This window comes from Amphiprion ocellaris, chromosome 21 (genome assembly GCF_022539595.1).
Source record: "Amphiprion ocellaris isolate individual 3 ecotype Okinawa chromosome 21, ASM2253959v1, whole genome shotgun sequence".
NCBI lineage: Eukaryota > Metazoa > Chordata > Actinopteri > Pomacentridae > Amphiprion > Amphiprion ocellaris.
The window spans coordinates 22,023,861-22,038,546 of NC_072786.1; the positions used below are offsets into that span (position 1 = coordinate 22,023,861).

Below are 14,686 nucleotides of genomic sequence, written 5' to 3' on the forward strand. Positions count from 1 at the left end.
TAGGCTTTTTTTAATTGATATATTACTGTGACTTTTTTTGTTTTAGTTTTTTTGTTTTTTTTAGCAACATATAAGAATTCGAACAGTTTTAAAAGTTACTGTACTTTCACTTGTGCAATGAAATTATTATTCTATGGCATTTTTTAGATGACATATACTCTGATGTTTTCTAGAATTACATACTATTTTGACAATAGATTGCACTATGACATTTTTTGAACCACATATCATACATGACAATTTTAGGCAACATCCTATCATTTTGCAATTTTTGAACCACATAATAATCTATGTTTTGTTTCTTTTTCTTGCCAACATGCTGTACTATGAACTACAGGCCATACTATGTTATTCTTCAGTAAAGCATACTATACTTTGACATTTTCTGAACTACATCCTGTACTATGGCATTATACACAGAGTGCTTTGGTTACATGTTGATTTATAATCTAGATTTTTTTCTGTTTTGTTTTTTGACGGGATTACCACAGACCTGACTGTGAACACCGTTGACACCCACCTGAGGGAGACGCTGCCTAAGATCTCAAGGCTGCTTGGTCGTGGTCTTTCTGGCACGTACTCTTCCAAGATGAACCGGGAAGTTTAACACTGATGGAATGACACCAGGTCTAAGCCGACAAACTTCCAGTTCCTCCTCAACCCATAGTCTCTGGGAAACCTACATGGAGTAAGAAAAGTAGACAGAGAAGTAATTAAGTCTGTACACAACATATTAAAAAGAAATCATGCTAATAAATTAAGTACAAAGAACAGAATTCCCCAATATACTGGAGACCAGAGCTATTTAATTTCATAAGTATAACCTTGTTTAGTAACATTTCTATTATTTGAGAGCAGTCCTACAGAACTGCCTGTAATCCCAATCATAAAATGGGTTTGGAGGAAGAACATAGATGATAATCTGGATATACATGAGTTAGGCTTTATAACTACTATTGTTAGTATTGGTGGTAGTAATAGCAATGTGACTACTAACTACTGTTGCTGATACTGGCACTGCTACTGCAACTTGTAATACTATTACAAATGCTGATACTACTTCTATGACTCTAGCAGCTGTTTATACTACTACTGCTGCTTGTACTTTTAGTATTACTACTACTGCTTGTACAACTATACTACAGCTACTATCAATCGTCTGGTATTTGGTTGTCAAGCTGCTAGCTCGCCTTAGCGTTTTGCTAGTGGCTAACTAGTTAGCTCTCATAGACTGGAAGCTCCCAACAAGATTTAATAATGAAAAAAGAGCCAAAAACTATTCTTACCTATTAAAGTCATTCCAAGTTTCCTTGTCTCAGTCGTACGACGTAGTGTGTAACTGTATGCAGCACAGTGAGACGGCATACTTGTTTTCGTTTTCACGCCGTCTACATCAACAGAATGCACTGAAACTTTGTCCCCACTAGCTTAGCCTGTAGCACGCAGCTCAAAGGGGCGTGTCCTATCTACTCATTCATATCTATGAGAACAACAGTGGCTGCACATAAGGACGCCTGTCAATGACGTTGTTAGCTGCGTAAATACCACTATATACAGTCTATGGTAAATACGTATGTGAATCGCATCATTGGCTGCAGCAGCTAGTCACCGGTCACTCACTGACTCACACTGAAAAATAGCACAGAATGAATTGTTACGTGTTTATTTTATTTACAATTTAGGTTGGATTTTTTTTTTTGTGCACAGCGCAGATTTTCTGTGCGCGGAGACCGTGTCAGCAGTGCGCAATTGCGCACGCGCGCAGCTTCGAGGGAACAGTGGCTGAGAGTTTTCAGAACAGGTTCGATAACATTAGTGTCACTGACTCATCATTATAGGACTGTTTTTTTTCTCTCTGAGTTAGAATTGTGATAAATTATTATGGTAAAGATTTCACTTTTTGCTTCTTGAAATTTGGAGGTTTTAAGATCTCACTCTGATCTGCTGATGGGAACATGGTTTTTAGGGAACACGGCTGCAATATGAACACTGAAACAGGTTAGCTGTGTTCATACTGGCCATGGGGGAGTTACACAGTCAATGTGTCAAAATTTCCACAGCACACAATGTAAGATATCTACATTTTTCTGCTGACCTGCATCCACTTCATGTGGTGAGCACATGTAGTAGATGGTGACTGGATGTTTGGAGGTGGCACAGACCAGTGGACTTTCATCCAGGAGAGTCCTGAGTGGGGCCACTGTTTTGTGGTATTTGCTTCTGTGTTCAGCCACTGTTCTTGGTTGTTTTCAGTCACTTTTATTAATGCTACTTAGTCAAAATATATCAGGCAAAATTCTCTTTTGTGTCTGATCTAGACAGACACGCTATCGTACAAAAGTTTGGGGTCACTAAGAAATGTCCTTATTTTTGACAGAAAATATTTTTTTCAATGAAGATAACATTAAATGAATGATAAATCCAGTCTAGACATTGTTAATGTGGTAAATGACCATTCTAGCTGGAAACAGCTGATTTTTAATGGAATATCTCCATAGGGGTACAGAGGAACATTTCCAGCAACCATCACTCCTGTGTTCTAATGCTACATTGTGTTAGCTAATGGTGTTGAAAGGCTAATTGATGATTAGAAAACCCTTGTGCAGTTATGTTAGCACATGAATAAAAGTGTGAGTTTTCATGGAAAACATGAAATTGTCTGGGTGATCCCAACCTTCTAAATGGTTATGTAGATAAATTAAACCTTTATTTGAGAGAGTCTACAGAGTCCAGTATTGCTCATTTTGCTCAGTAAGGCCTGTAGGTACATTTTCTCTTGCCGTAACTTTTCAAAGATGGTAAATGTTTGTAAAGTGGCACAGGAAGCTCTGAGATTACGAAAACACATCGGCCCTGGTTTGTTTTTCACTGTGGTCTTTGGTGAGTCTGTCTTTAATGTCCCTGCTGATACATGTGTCTGTATGAACGTCAGTGTTGGACCTGTGCAGGTGATCTATGAGCTGCTCTCTCTGAACGGAGCAGCTGTAGGAGTGTAACAGGCTCAGCAGCTCCTCCACTGTCACTGTTCCGTCTCTCTTGGTTCCCAGTTGAATCAGATCATCACTCAGCTTCTTGTAGTTTTTCTGCAAAACCTGCCTGTGGAGAGGACAGCAAGGACTTATGGGAAAACCAGTTATGAGCATAAAATGTATCCTGCTCTGCTTCTGTAGCTTTTACTCATCAAGTCTCTCTGCTCTGACTATATAAATAAAAATACTTTCACATCAGCTGAGAGCATTTGAAAATGTCAGTGCAGATTCTGAATCATGCTCCCTCAGTCACACATTTCTTCATCATTTGTAAAGACGCTGTTATATTAAATTTGATGTTTGCGCTGTTAATGAACACTTAGTGAAAATTAATCAGCCGTGGTGCATGACATTCCCAATATTTATGAAAAAAATGAATGACTGCTCAATAATAATCACAGCATGTGCAAAATGCTTCTAACAGGCTTTGTTCTGTCTAAACCCCCTGGGGTTAAATACCTGTGCAGGAGAACAAAGCAACAATGTTTGTACAGTTGGAAGGCATTGACACCGTGAAGCTGAGACAAAAAACAGAAATCTGTAAATATCAATCTATGAATCTACTCTATGCACCAGATCTCCTGCCTGAGCCTCTAAGGAAACAGCACACCAGCTGTGTGGATGACCTTCAGTGTAAAGTTAGAGGTAAACACTTTGAAATATTTGAAAGCCTGTATGTGTACATTTGTTTCTGTTGATGCATTAAATCTAAATCACAATACAGGAGTCAGCTGAGGAGGTCTGGGTGTCACACAAAGGATGTTTTCTTGACACCTCTAGGTTCTGGTATTCAAGTCTCTGTGGAGGAAGACTGAAGGACAGACCCAGAACATGATGGAGAGATTGTATATTCTACATGGACTATGAAAGCCTCGGGATCCACAGGAAGAGCTGCAGGATATGGCTAAGAGGAAGGATGTCTGAGCTACCTGCAGCATCAGCATCAATGGATGGATGGATTATCTCAAACTGCTCACAGTCACCGTCATCACTTACTTTATATGCTCCAGCGTGGTGGCATCAGAGGAGATCGGTCTGTCAGCATCCTGCTGGACAACAGATTTGTTCATCTTCAGGCCTTCAGACCTCAGTTCCTCATCCTGATGAAGACCCAGCCTTTCCAGAAAGTCACAAACCTTTACAGAGCCCCACCCCTCTGGGTCATACCTGCCAAAATGAAGTGTCGGAGAGTCATTAGGACAAAGATAAGTACTTGACTGAACAGTGTAGTGTCTATGATGCCTCAGTTAGGTGCTTCTTACCTCAGCCAAAACTCCTCAAACTCGTTGGGTCTTATGGGAAGAGCATAGGTGAAGAGGAGTCCCCTTAAGCTCTTTTTATAGATCCAACCCTGGCCATGTTTGTCAAACTGACACAGCACCTATTGAGGAGGACAGGAGCACATCTTTGCATGTTGTAGAGAATATTTTTATGTATACTTTCTGCAAGTTTATCCTGACCTTTGACATTGCTGCCCACTTGGAACGTGCTTCACGGGCCAGGAGTTCATGGAGCTGCTGTTGTCTGTCAGCAGACACAGAAAAACAAACATCTGAACACACTACAGAGTCAGCGTCCCTCTAAAATATCACTGATAACTCTTCCACACACTCACATGCCAGCTGTTGGTATCCGCTGTTTGCCACCATTTTCAACCACGCCGACAAATTCTGCGTAGTTCAGGTTGTTTCCGGGATGCAGGCCAATCAGATCGAGCAGCCGCTGGTACTCTCCCTTGCTGCAGAAAAACTTCAGGCTGTCGTACAGCGCTTTGAAATCACGGCAGTCGACCACACCTTTACGCTTCCTGTCCATCAGTCGGAACGCGGTCAGGTGGTCCTGATGGGAAGAGATTGGGCTATCAGAGCTGGAAGACCTTCGTTGACTGAGAGGTGTGGATTGTGGTGCTAGTTTTCAGTCACATGCCAGTAGGTTGTAAAAAATTCACAGACACACGATTTCAGTCGGGGTTGATACAATTCCATCTATGATTACTGCTGGTGCCAACGATTCCATTTTAAGTATACAGCTCCTATAATTTCATTTCAAATACCACATGTATTGGCCACTGTAGCTGCACATACAGTCTGAGCACCTACTCTTTTGGTACTACAAGACGGTAAAGTAAACCAATACACCTCATATTATTCGGCTGTTGGGGGAAAAAAGACTCTGGCTTGTTTGTATTTCCTTAAACTAATCACAGTTGTCTTGGGTGGAACTAAGTTACAGCCTTAAAATAGTTTGGGGACAATTGTTTTAGTGCAACATTTGCATGCGGGGAGGTGAGCATTGTCACTGAAACAAATAATTCACTGAAAAAAATGAGCAGGGCAGCCCTTCTGCATGGTCTAAACCCTTCATGAAACTTGAAATTTTCAGTGGTGGGTTGCTGCTTGGAGGTTGTTGTTGATGTTTCCCATAGTGGAGGGGATTTTTAAAGCATATAGATAGTAGAAGGGAGGGAGAAAGCAGTGTGAAATGCAGTGGCAGTGAAATGCAGCTTACATCTAGTGAGTAGGACTAATGCAGAAGCTCCTTAATCCTGCATTCAGCCAGCAGGGTAGCAAAAAGAAGCCAGATTGTGTAGAAGTCTCTGAGAGAATGACCCTTTCACTTGATCAGTTACCTCAGTAAACATTTTCCTATCGAGTTTGTGATCTTAATCACTGTTTTCAACTATTTTATAATATACTGTGGTGTTCATTTAGTAAATGATGGTGCCATTCAAAGTCAAATAAACAATAAAGCAGGGTGCGTTTTAGGATGGGCCTAGGATCTAGTGGCTGACAGGTTGCTACTGTATCACCATGTGTATTGTTGGCTTCTCAGTCAAATCTTGCTTCATCTGATACATCCCATTTCAAAAGACTAAGATGGTGACGGCCAAATTCCAAACCAAAAACTTCAAATCTTTAATCTCCAGACCAGTGGGTGACATCAGTCACTAAGTCTATCTTTTCGATAAATACTGATTTCAGAACTAGAACAACTAGAACAACTCTTGTAACTGTGTGAAGGGATCCATACGTAGTCTCCTGTTGAGGAAGTAGCCTTTGCTTTTTGAACTGAATTGAATTGAATATTGTTTATCAGTCCCATGAGGTAAATTTGCAACATCACAGCAGCAAAGTGACAGTAAGGAAAAACAAGAAAACACAGCTACAAATTAAAGAGGTGAAGTATACTCACTATATGTTAAATATAAATAAGATAAACAGAAGAACACCAGGGTACTAAGCACACAAATTAAAAAATATTTACACAAATGAATTGCACTTTGGTATATTGCACATGACAGTTGGCTAACTGTCATTATGTGAGTGTGTGTGTGTGTGTGTGGTCTGTTGGGAGCAGTTCTGATTATAAAGTCTGATGCCAACAGGAAGGAAGGACCTGCGGTAATGCTCCTTAACACACCTGGGATGATCAGTCTGTCACTAAAGGAGCTGCCCAGTGCCCTCAGAGTGTCGTACATGGGGTGGGAGTCTGTCCAGCAGAGAAGTTAGCTTGGCTAGCATCCTCCTTTCTTTTTGTGGAGACTTCTCGATCAGCTGATCAAGTTTCCTCCTGTCAGCAGCTGAGATGCTGCTGCCCCAGCAGACCACTCCTAAAAAAGATGACTGATGCCACCTCTGAGTCATAATAAGTCCTCAGGAGCGTCCTCTGCACTCCAAAAGACTTCAGTCTCCTGAGCAGATAGAGTCTGCTCTGACCCTTCTTGTAAAGTGCACTAGTGTGGTCAACCACACCGTAGTTACTTTGTGGACACAGTGAGCACACTTGAAGGCTGTATGTGATGTTTGTTAAAATTTTCGCAATTTGTAAGGACACGAGGCTGAAAACTGTGAATCATAACACACTCCTACCAATGGCAGCATTGTGTCATCCTGTTTCTTCTCCTTGCTTCCTCATTCTTCTTCTCTTACAAAAGATTGTGTGTTTCTAGTTGTTTGCCTCTTTCTGATGGAAGCAGAGAGTGAAGCGATTGGCTTGGAGGAGGCCAGGTCTGCATGCTGGCCACCCATTACGCAATCACTTTGATTTGCAGGTATGCAACTACGCACACAAATCTGAAGACTGATGCAAGAACTATGCAACACTACAGCTGGGCAATCGAGTGTACGTAGACAATCCAATCTTCTCATCGCTCATTTTAAATGTCAATAAAGCTGATCTCACAGTGCAGCTGCTGTCATTAACCGGGATCTTTCACCATTTTATCAGGAAAACATAAATAAATAAACATAAGTAAGTGCAACTATATTGTGAATTGAAGTGTAATATACAGTATGTGCTGACATACACTCGCCTCCCATGCATGGATCATAGACCCAGCAGACACTAAGCACACACCAGCAGCAGGCAGGTAGACACAGATAGATGTTACTGACTGTGGTGCTCAGATAGAAGCTTGGCAAGCAGGCATGTGGAGAATGAAGACTCAGGGTTTAGTCAGGACTGTCAGGTAGAAAATGAATCACAAAAAGGTTGTTTAATTCAAGGAGCACAATCACTTGGGCTGATTAACTCTGTAAGTCTTACAGTTGTGAAATTACATACACCACGTTAGGCTTCCTTTAAAAATGAATCTGTACAGATTTTTTCAAAGATGCATTTACATAGTAGGTGCTGTTGTTCAGCCTTGTAATACTATTTGATAGGGGGTGCATTTGTTATTTATTGTTGATTTTGACTGGAAATATCACAATTCAAGTTTGTAAAATGCCATAAATATTTTTAATATTTATTTCTAGAACATGTAGTATTTTAAATTACTCCTGAATACATTAATCAAATTATATTCTGAGCTTGTCATGTCTGCGTTGCAATTCTACATGAGGCACTCAAAGTAGTGCCTGACAAATTTCATGGAGACTCTACACTCCTAAAATGTTGATAGTATACGTAACTTATCTTTCCATGTTCAGTTTTTGATTTGTGGCAGGTGTAACAGGCCAGATTAACCCCCTGGTCCAAAGTATACCTGGATATAAACTGACCTAGGCCAAAGCATACCCTGGGGTATATTTTTGGCTTAGGCCCGAGTACCTGCACAAATCAAGCCAATCTTAGTTTAAGCACAAATCAAAGACAATACAAAGAGATATTAGACTGAAATCAGACATTCAAGCTATGATTTTTCAGAATGATTTGCTTGCTGCATTAGGGGGATGTGGAAAGCATGAACAGACTTAGAAATAGAGGTGAACAATTTATTGATTTCATACTGGATTTGGGATTGAAAATTTGTAATTAGCATATTGTAAAAGCTGCGATTTACTTTCTACATTATGCTATGTGTCTGACAGTGTTTTAACTGTCGTGTCAGTGGTTTTTACAAATTCATGTCATCCTCCATGTGTGACAGTCAGATTTTTTTTAAATTTATCATATAGGGTAGTGGAGAGAGAGACAGGAAACATGGGTAGAAGTGTGGGGGAACGACATGCAGTAAATGGTCATGGGCTGGATTCAAACCCATGACCACTGTGTCGGGGACTACAGCCCCTGTTTATGGGTCACCCACTCAACCAGTTCAGCTCTCTGGGTGTCGACAGTCAGACTGTTGATGGTATCTCATGGTAATGCTTCATCACATTTTACATCTACTATGCAGTGAAATTCAAACTAAACCAGGGTTTTAAATAAATTATTTCAGAAAGCAAATCACAATAAATTGTCAGAAAATAAAGATGCTGAGGTGGAATCGGAGTGCAATGACACTTTTCAGAGAAAGAGAACTCTGAATCAAATTCAAATGTTATCATCTTATCAAAGCAGCCAGTTTGCATCATTCACCCACCCCATGGATGGTCTGGATCCTGGTCCGCATGGCAGCCAGGCACTGCTCAGCAGAGGTGGGGAGGAGGTTTTCCTTGGAGCCCTGCAGCTGCTCTCTGGCTGTGGCCTCTGTAGAAACCAGAAACAGTTGTTAAATCATGACAGTGTTGATATTTGCCCTTTTAATCAGACACACAATTAACCTGTTCCCTCTTTGTGAGGGAATTAAACTCAACAAATTGGGATTTCTGTTCCATTTTGTGAGTTATTTGTGTTTTTCCACACTCCGCAGCATGCGCTTCATGTCTGGCAGCCACACTGGGCATTTAACTGCCTGACCTAATTTACATTTAATTAGAAGCACACTTGTATTCTAAATCTAGAAAATTCAATTTTTATGCCCCACAAACATGACTAACTTTTTGTCCTGCCTTTGTTTTATGCTTTTTCCATTTATTTATTTTTTTGTTGTTGTTCTCTCTACTGTGTATCTTTTTATTTTTTTGTAGAGGATACAAATTAGAGCGATGCCCTGCTGCTCTGTTTTCTGCTTCCAAAGCACATAATTAGCTCAAACAAGCAGAAATGAGTGCGATTCTGAATCTGTGCGCTGCTCCGCTCTGCTAATGAGAGACGAAGAGGCTCACTCTTACTCTATTTATAATCCAGGATGATTTCTCCAATGGCTCATGTGCTAAGAAAGACATAATTTCACAGGAAGCAGGGGGCTTATGTTTGATCACCGTGGGTGGGGAAGGAGTCGGGATGCAAGGCAAGATGGAGTGGAAGGGGACAGGAGCCTGGTGGGGAGTAGGAAGGGATTTCTAAAATCTCTATTTAAGCATTGAAAACCCTGCCATGCAGAACTGATGGGATTGTTGACGCCGCTGGTCAAGATGTTCTGGCTGCCGTTGTTCTTTCTCACCCTCGTACTTTGCTTGGAACACCGAGCGCTCGATCCGTCCATCCCTGAAGCCCAGCATTCCTGTGAATCTGCTGAAATGCTTATCATCCAGGAAGACCCAGCTGTCCTCTAGCATCTGGGGGCAAAACAAGAAGAGGAGGTTTGGTGGTCTGCTGTGCCTCAGGCCAGGTTGCATCCACTTTTCGGGGTCAGAAGTACAACAGGTGCAAAATAAATTCTGACCTGCATCTTTTACGGTCAACTGCGCAATATTTAAAATGCTAAAGCAAAAAAGAAACAGCATGAAGTACAGTGCCCATGCTTCCTTTTTATCCTCACATTCATTGTCATAATGAAAACAAAATGAATTAATCAGCTTTAATAAATGAAAGAACAGTTTTTCACCGTGACATCAAACCAAGTTTTCCATCCAGCTGTGGCTGGGACAGATGATTGTTTGGCAGGGATTTTAAAACCTCTTCATTCTGTTTTCTGTGCTGTGATTAGATTTGAATGTGGCATGTGGATGTAACGCCAAAGCTGCGTATTATTCATCATTTTTAGAGAAAAACAAGAACTCAGAAGCTTAGTTTTCTCTTCAGCACTGCAGCCAGGCTGACAAAGAGCCACAGCTCTGTGGAGCCCTGTGTTTCTTTACATCTCAGTAGTAATGACTTTATGAACTTCCTTACGAATAGAATGGCAGCTATTAAAGGAAAAAAATAATCAAATTGTCTGGACAATTTGGACAGATGTATTATCTAGTATAGCTTTAGCTTTAAAAATGTCTGTAAGATCTGATTGATATTGAGACATCTTCTCTCCTATAGAGCTCTCTGAGCTGACAACAGCAATTGCTTCATCTAAACCATCAACATGCCTTTTAGACTACATCCTTATCAGACCATTAAAGGATGTTTTTTCCTCTATTTACATATTCATTCTGATTAATGTCTCTTATTTCCAGGCTTTTATGGTGACTGTGTTTAAACCTATTCTGAAAAAATCTATTCTTGATCCAGGTGTTTTATGTTTTATGTAGTGTAAAATTTCCTCTGAAAACTTGAAGGTAGTTCTAAAAAATATAGTGTAGAAAAAAGAAGAATTTTTCCATTTCACAACTAGTGGGTCATTCCAGAATTGGAGGACATTTTGCGTCCCACCCATAAAATTTCAAATAATCTATGTACAAAAAATTAAAACATGTAGCTGTTGCATAAATGTACTTATCCTGAGACCAAATCTAAAAAATAAGTCTGGAGTTCCCCTAAAATGCCATTTTTCTCTTGTCCCACCCCCCTGATGACCAAATTAATTCTCAAATAAAACAGTTCAAAAGAAACCTAAACCTCCTTTATTTGGCTTTTTTTTAATCATTAATGTCTCTTGTAATTGTGGGGGAAAAAATGTACATATCATATTATTTTAAATAATTATTATACATAGAATGTGTGTCTCACAACAACCCTGTTAGCATAACCTTTTTAGCTGCTAGAAGAAGAAGAAAACAGTGAATCACATGAAACGCTGGACTCTTCTAATTTCATAATATTGTCAGCCTTGATTGAATGTCTCACTCTACCTCATATTATCAGGATCAGACTAATTCTTTTGACTGTTTTCCATCAGTCAGTTTGTCCTCTTGGTCAGCAGTAACAGCTAGTTAAATATCTAGCTTCTACTGCTGAGAAAAAGATCACATTAGCATGGATTAGCAACCCTGTTACTGTGATTAGAGTAGGGTTAGCAAACAATACAGAAAACATGGAATAAAAGTGCTACCATTGATGTGTAAGCTGAGCCAATCAAGCCTTTGATAGTTTATCACCTATTATTGATGAATATGGAGCAGAAAATTGTAAAAGAGAAGGTTTATTTTTCAAACATTTTGAAGCCCAAATGTCCTTCAATTCTGGAATGACCCCAGTGGAAAGGAAACACTATTTGCCAATATTGCAATATATTCTTTGTCTGATTCGATCAAAAGTTATTAATCATCTGGCATTTCTTCATTTGTCACAGCGTCCCCACACCTCAGCGGTTACTTCAATAAGTATAATGCTATCATGACCTAAAGGAATGACAGCCAGAATTATGAAAATGACACCTAAGTTTTTACAAATCAAAAAGAGTGTCTCACAAAAGTAGCAGCTCAGTAAACATTAGTCAGTCTAGAGTGGGTGAAACATAACGGGACCGACTTGAATGTTGTGAAGCTCAGGTGGGAGTGTGTGATGATTCAGTTTCAGCCTCATGCCCTTGCTTTAATATTTAACTGGCGCATTGATTCAGACAGCTTGTTACAAGCAACCCGTGTCTTCTATTTTTAACATCTAATTAATGCCATCGCAGCTTCTTTGACATTTTCTGCTACAAGTTCTTACCCTCAGTATCTCTAATTGTACAAAGTTTCACACACATCACAGGTTAGTTCACTAAGAGTACTTTGAGCACTGGTGAGGATATATACTTTAAACACAACAGTGTAATCCAGACTGGACCTGTTGATTAGTTAATATCCTGAAGAAACAATGACATGACATCTGAGTTAGTAGCAGTGTAAATTACTGAGTGCTTTTTAAAAACACAGTGAAGGTAATGTCATGGCTTCTTCTCATTAATCATCATTGATGATGGAAGACATGATGGCAGCAGCAAAATGAACTCAGAAATCTACAGAAACATTTTGTCTGGCAATTTAAAGAAAGATACAACCAAACTGATTGATAGATCAAGATAATGACCCAGAACACACCGCCAAAACAACAAAGGAGTTGGTCAGTGGCAGGAAGTGGAAGGTTTTAGACTGACTAATCTCCAGACTTCAACCCTATAGAGCTGCATTTTATCTGCTACAGAGGAGACTGAAGGAAGTAACCCCCCAAAAACAAACAACAACTGAAAGAGGGGGAGGTGAAAGCCTGGAAAAGCATTGCAAAAGAAGAATGTAAGAGTCTGGTGATGTCAGTGGGTCACAGGCTTGATAACTAAAGTTTTTTTCACTTTAATCTATTTTAAGTCTATCTGTTCCAATACTTTTGCTCATCTAAAAATGTGGTGTTACGTTACAAATAATGTTGTCTTCTAAGTTGTATATCAATCCAGATGTAAATACCCTTAAATACAAGCTGAAATGTTGATCTCATGTCTCATATTAAATGTTTGATGTCAAATCTAACTGTTTTCAGTCTACAGCAAAAAAAAAAAAAAAAAAAAAAGGAATTGACCTCACTGCTCCAATACTTTTGGAGGGGAGTGTATACATCTTTTGGTCATCAGGCTTAGACTTCAGCTTGTTCAACTGGGATGGATGGATATTGCATTAAAGTGCAGAGTCTCAGCTTTAAGGTGTACCGAGGTGACCATGCAAGTGACAAGCAAGCGGATAATAATGAGGCACAAAAAAGCAGAAAACGATTAATCACAGGGAATAAAAATAGTTGGTCTGTCAAAGTCAACAATTGTGTTGATGCTAAAAAAAATAAGAGGGGAAACAAAACATGACAGATTTCATTAACAGCACTATGGAATTAGATCAGTTAACACCAAACCCTGATAAGTGTTGCACATTACTATATTCAAGATACAATGCTAAAAAAAATTGCAGTGACAACATCTCTGCACAAAGAGGACTGCTTCAAAAAACATTACACTTTACACCTTAAAAGAGCAACGGAGCTTGCATAAGGAGGCTAGAGCAGGCACATCACATAACTTTCACTACAGACACTGGGGTCCGAGTGATGTGTTGGAGGATTGTTTTATTTGTTCCCTTCTCACCTTCTGAACATCGGCCTCTGACAACGTCTGTTCATCTTCATCAGCTGTGTGGATGAGGGCCCGGATATGGTCACTCAGGCTGGTTTGACGCTGTTCTAATCTCAGCCTCATCCTCTGGAAAACCACGTCCAGGATATCAGAGGTGTCCAGACCAGTCTGCTGGCTGCAGGGACTCTGTTGTCTGATGGACTGCAGTGTGGACTGAGATGATGTGGATGGTCTGAGGGGGCACAACAGTAAGTACTAAGACAACAGTAGTGTGACCATGAAGGGGCTTTAAATAAAAAAATGATACATCTGTACTAGTATGTCGTCATTCAACCACTGGCTGGTACTTTTATGATCAGGCTTTAAACTTAACTCTTTGATAAAGCTTATGTGACCTTGAAGCATCCCTTAGTCATAATTCTTAGGGCCTTGGTTGCTGAGGAACCTCCCATGTTGCACTGAGCACCTCTTTTTGTAATTCTCCATACATTTACATGGCACTTTTGCATGTCATTAACTTTAAACCCAACTCAAATCTACACTAATGTCATTTTAAATCAGCGCTACATAGGGTAGACACAGTGAAAATATATTGGTAAAAATGAAGTTCTAACAAATGTTTGACTCTCTGGCATCTGTTTTACGCTAGAAAAATATAAAACCATGAAATGTCTAATTTCAGTGAAAATGAGCAGTACTAACAAAACCGATCTAAAAAGGAAATGGCATGTGCTTTGGGTGTGTATGTAGTTGCTGAATTCTGTATTTGCACTCTGGCTTGGTCATCTTTGAGCTGTACCACTTGTCACCACATTTCTCTCTTCCATATAACGGCAGCGATCTGTGAAGCTGAAGTCATAGAAAAACAGATAACTCCACAGACAGCCATAAAAAAGACAATGAACTACTGTACACAGCTCAAGTCAGTGAAACACACAGAACTACACATAGAACATCACAGCCAACTTTCAGCTACCAGTTGGAGTGAGATTCTGAGAAGAAGGTGGCGGGGGAGGTAACTGTGTGGATGGATAGATAGGCGATTATATAATATCTTATGAGACTTATTTTACTTCATTTACTAATGATCTAATACTTGTTTAATGTAATTGTAATTTGATGCTTTAAATCGGCCAGCAGGATAGATGCTGCAGTGTGTTTGAGGAGAGGAAGTGCACCCATAAAGTTCCATGTCTTGACA

At 39.9% G+C, this 14,686-nt stretch overlaps 1 protein-coding gene across 1 annotated transcript in view; it reads right to left on the bottom strand.

Moving 5' to 3' along the window:
* Positions 1 to 14,686, bottom strand: part of efcab6 (EF-hand calcium binding domain 6) — an 82,998-nt gene that overhangs the window by 23,853 nt on the left and 44,459 nt on the right. Inside the window, exons 15-22 of the mRNA XM_055006864.1 lie at positions 13,498 to 13,717; positions 9,739 to 9,853; positions 8,836 to 8,942; positions 4,645 to 4,868; positions 4,490 to 4,553; positions 4,292 to 4,410; positions 4,026 to 4,196; positions 2,941 to 3,096 (exon numbers count right to left, since the gene is read on the bottom strand). Of these exons, the coding sequence (XP_054862839.1) occupies positions 2,941 to 3,096; positions 4,026 to 4,196; positions 4,292 to 4,410; positions 4,490 to 4,553; positions 4,645 to 4,868; positions 8,836 to 8,942; positions 9,739 to 9,853; positions 13,498 to 13,717 (1,176 nt within the window). The remainder of the gene's footprint in view (positions 1 to 2,940; positions 3,097 to 4,025; positions 4,197 to 4,291; positions 4,411 to 4,489; positions 4,554 to 4,644; positions 4,869 to 8,835; positions 8,943 to 9,738; positions 9,854 to 13,497; positions 13,718 to 14,686) is intronic.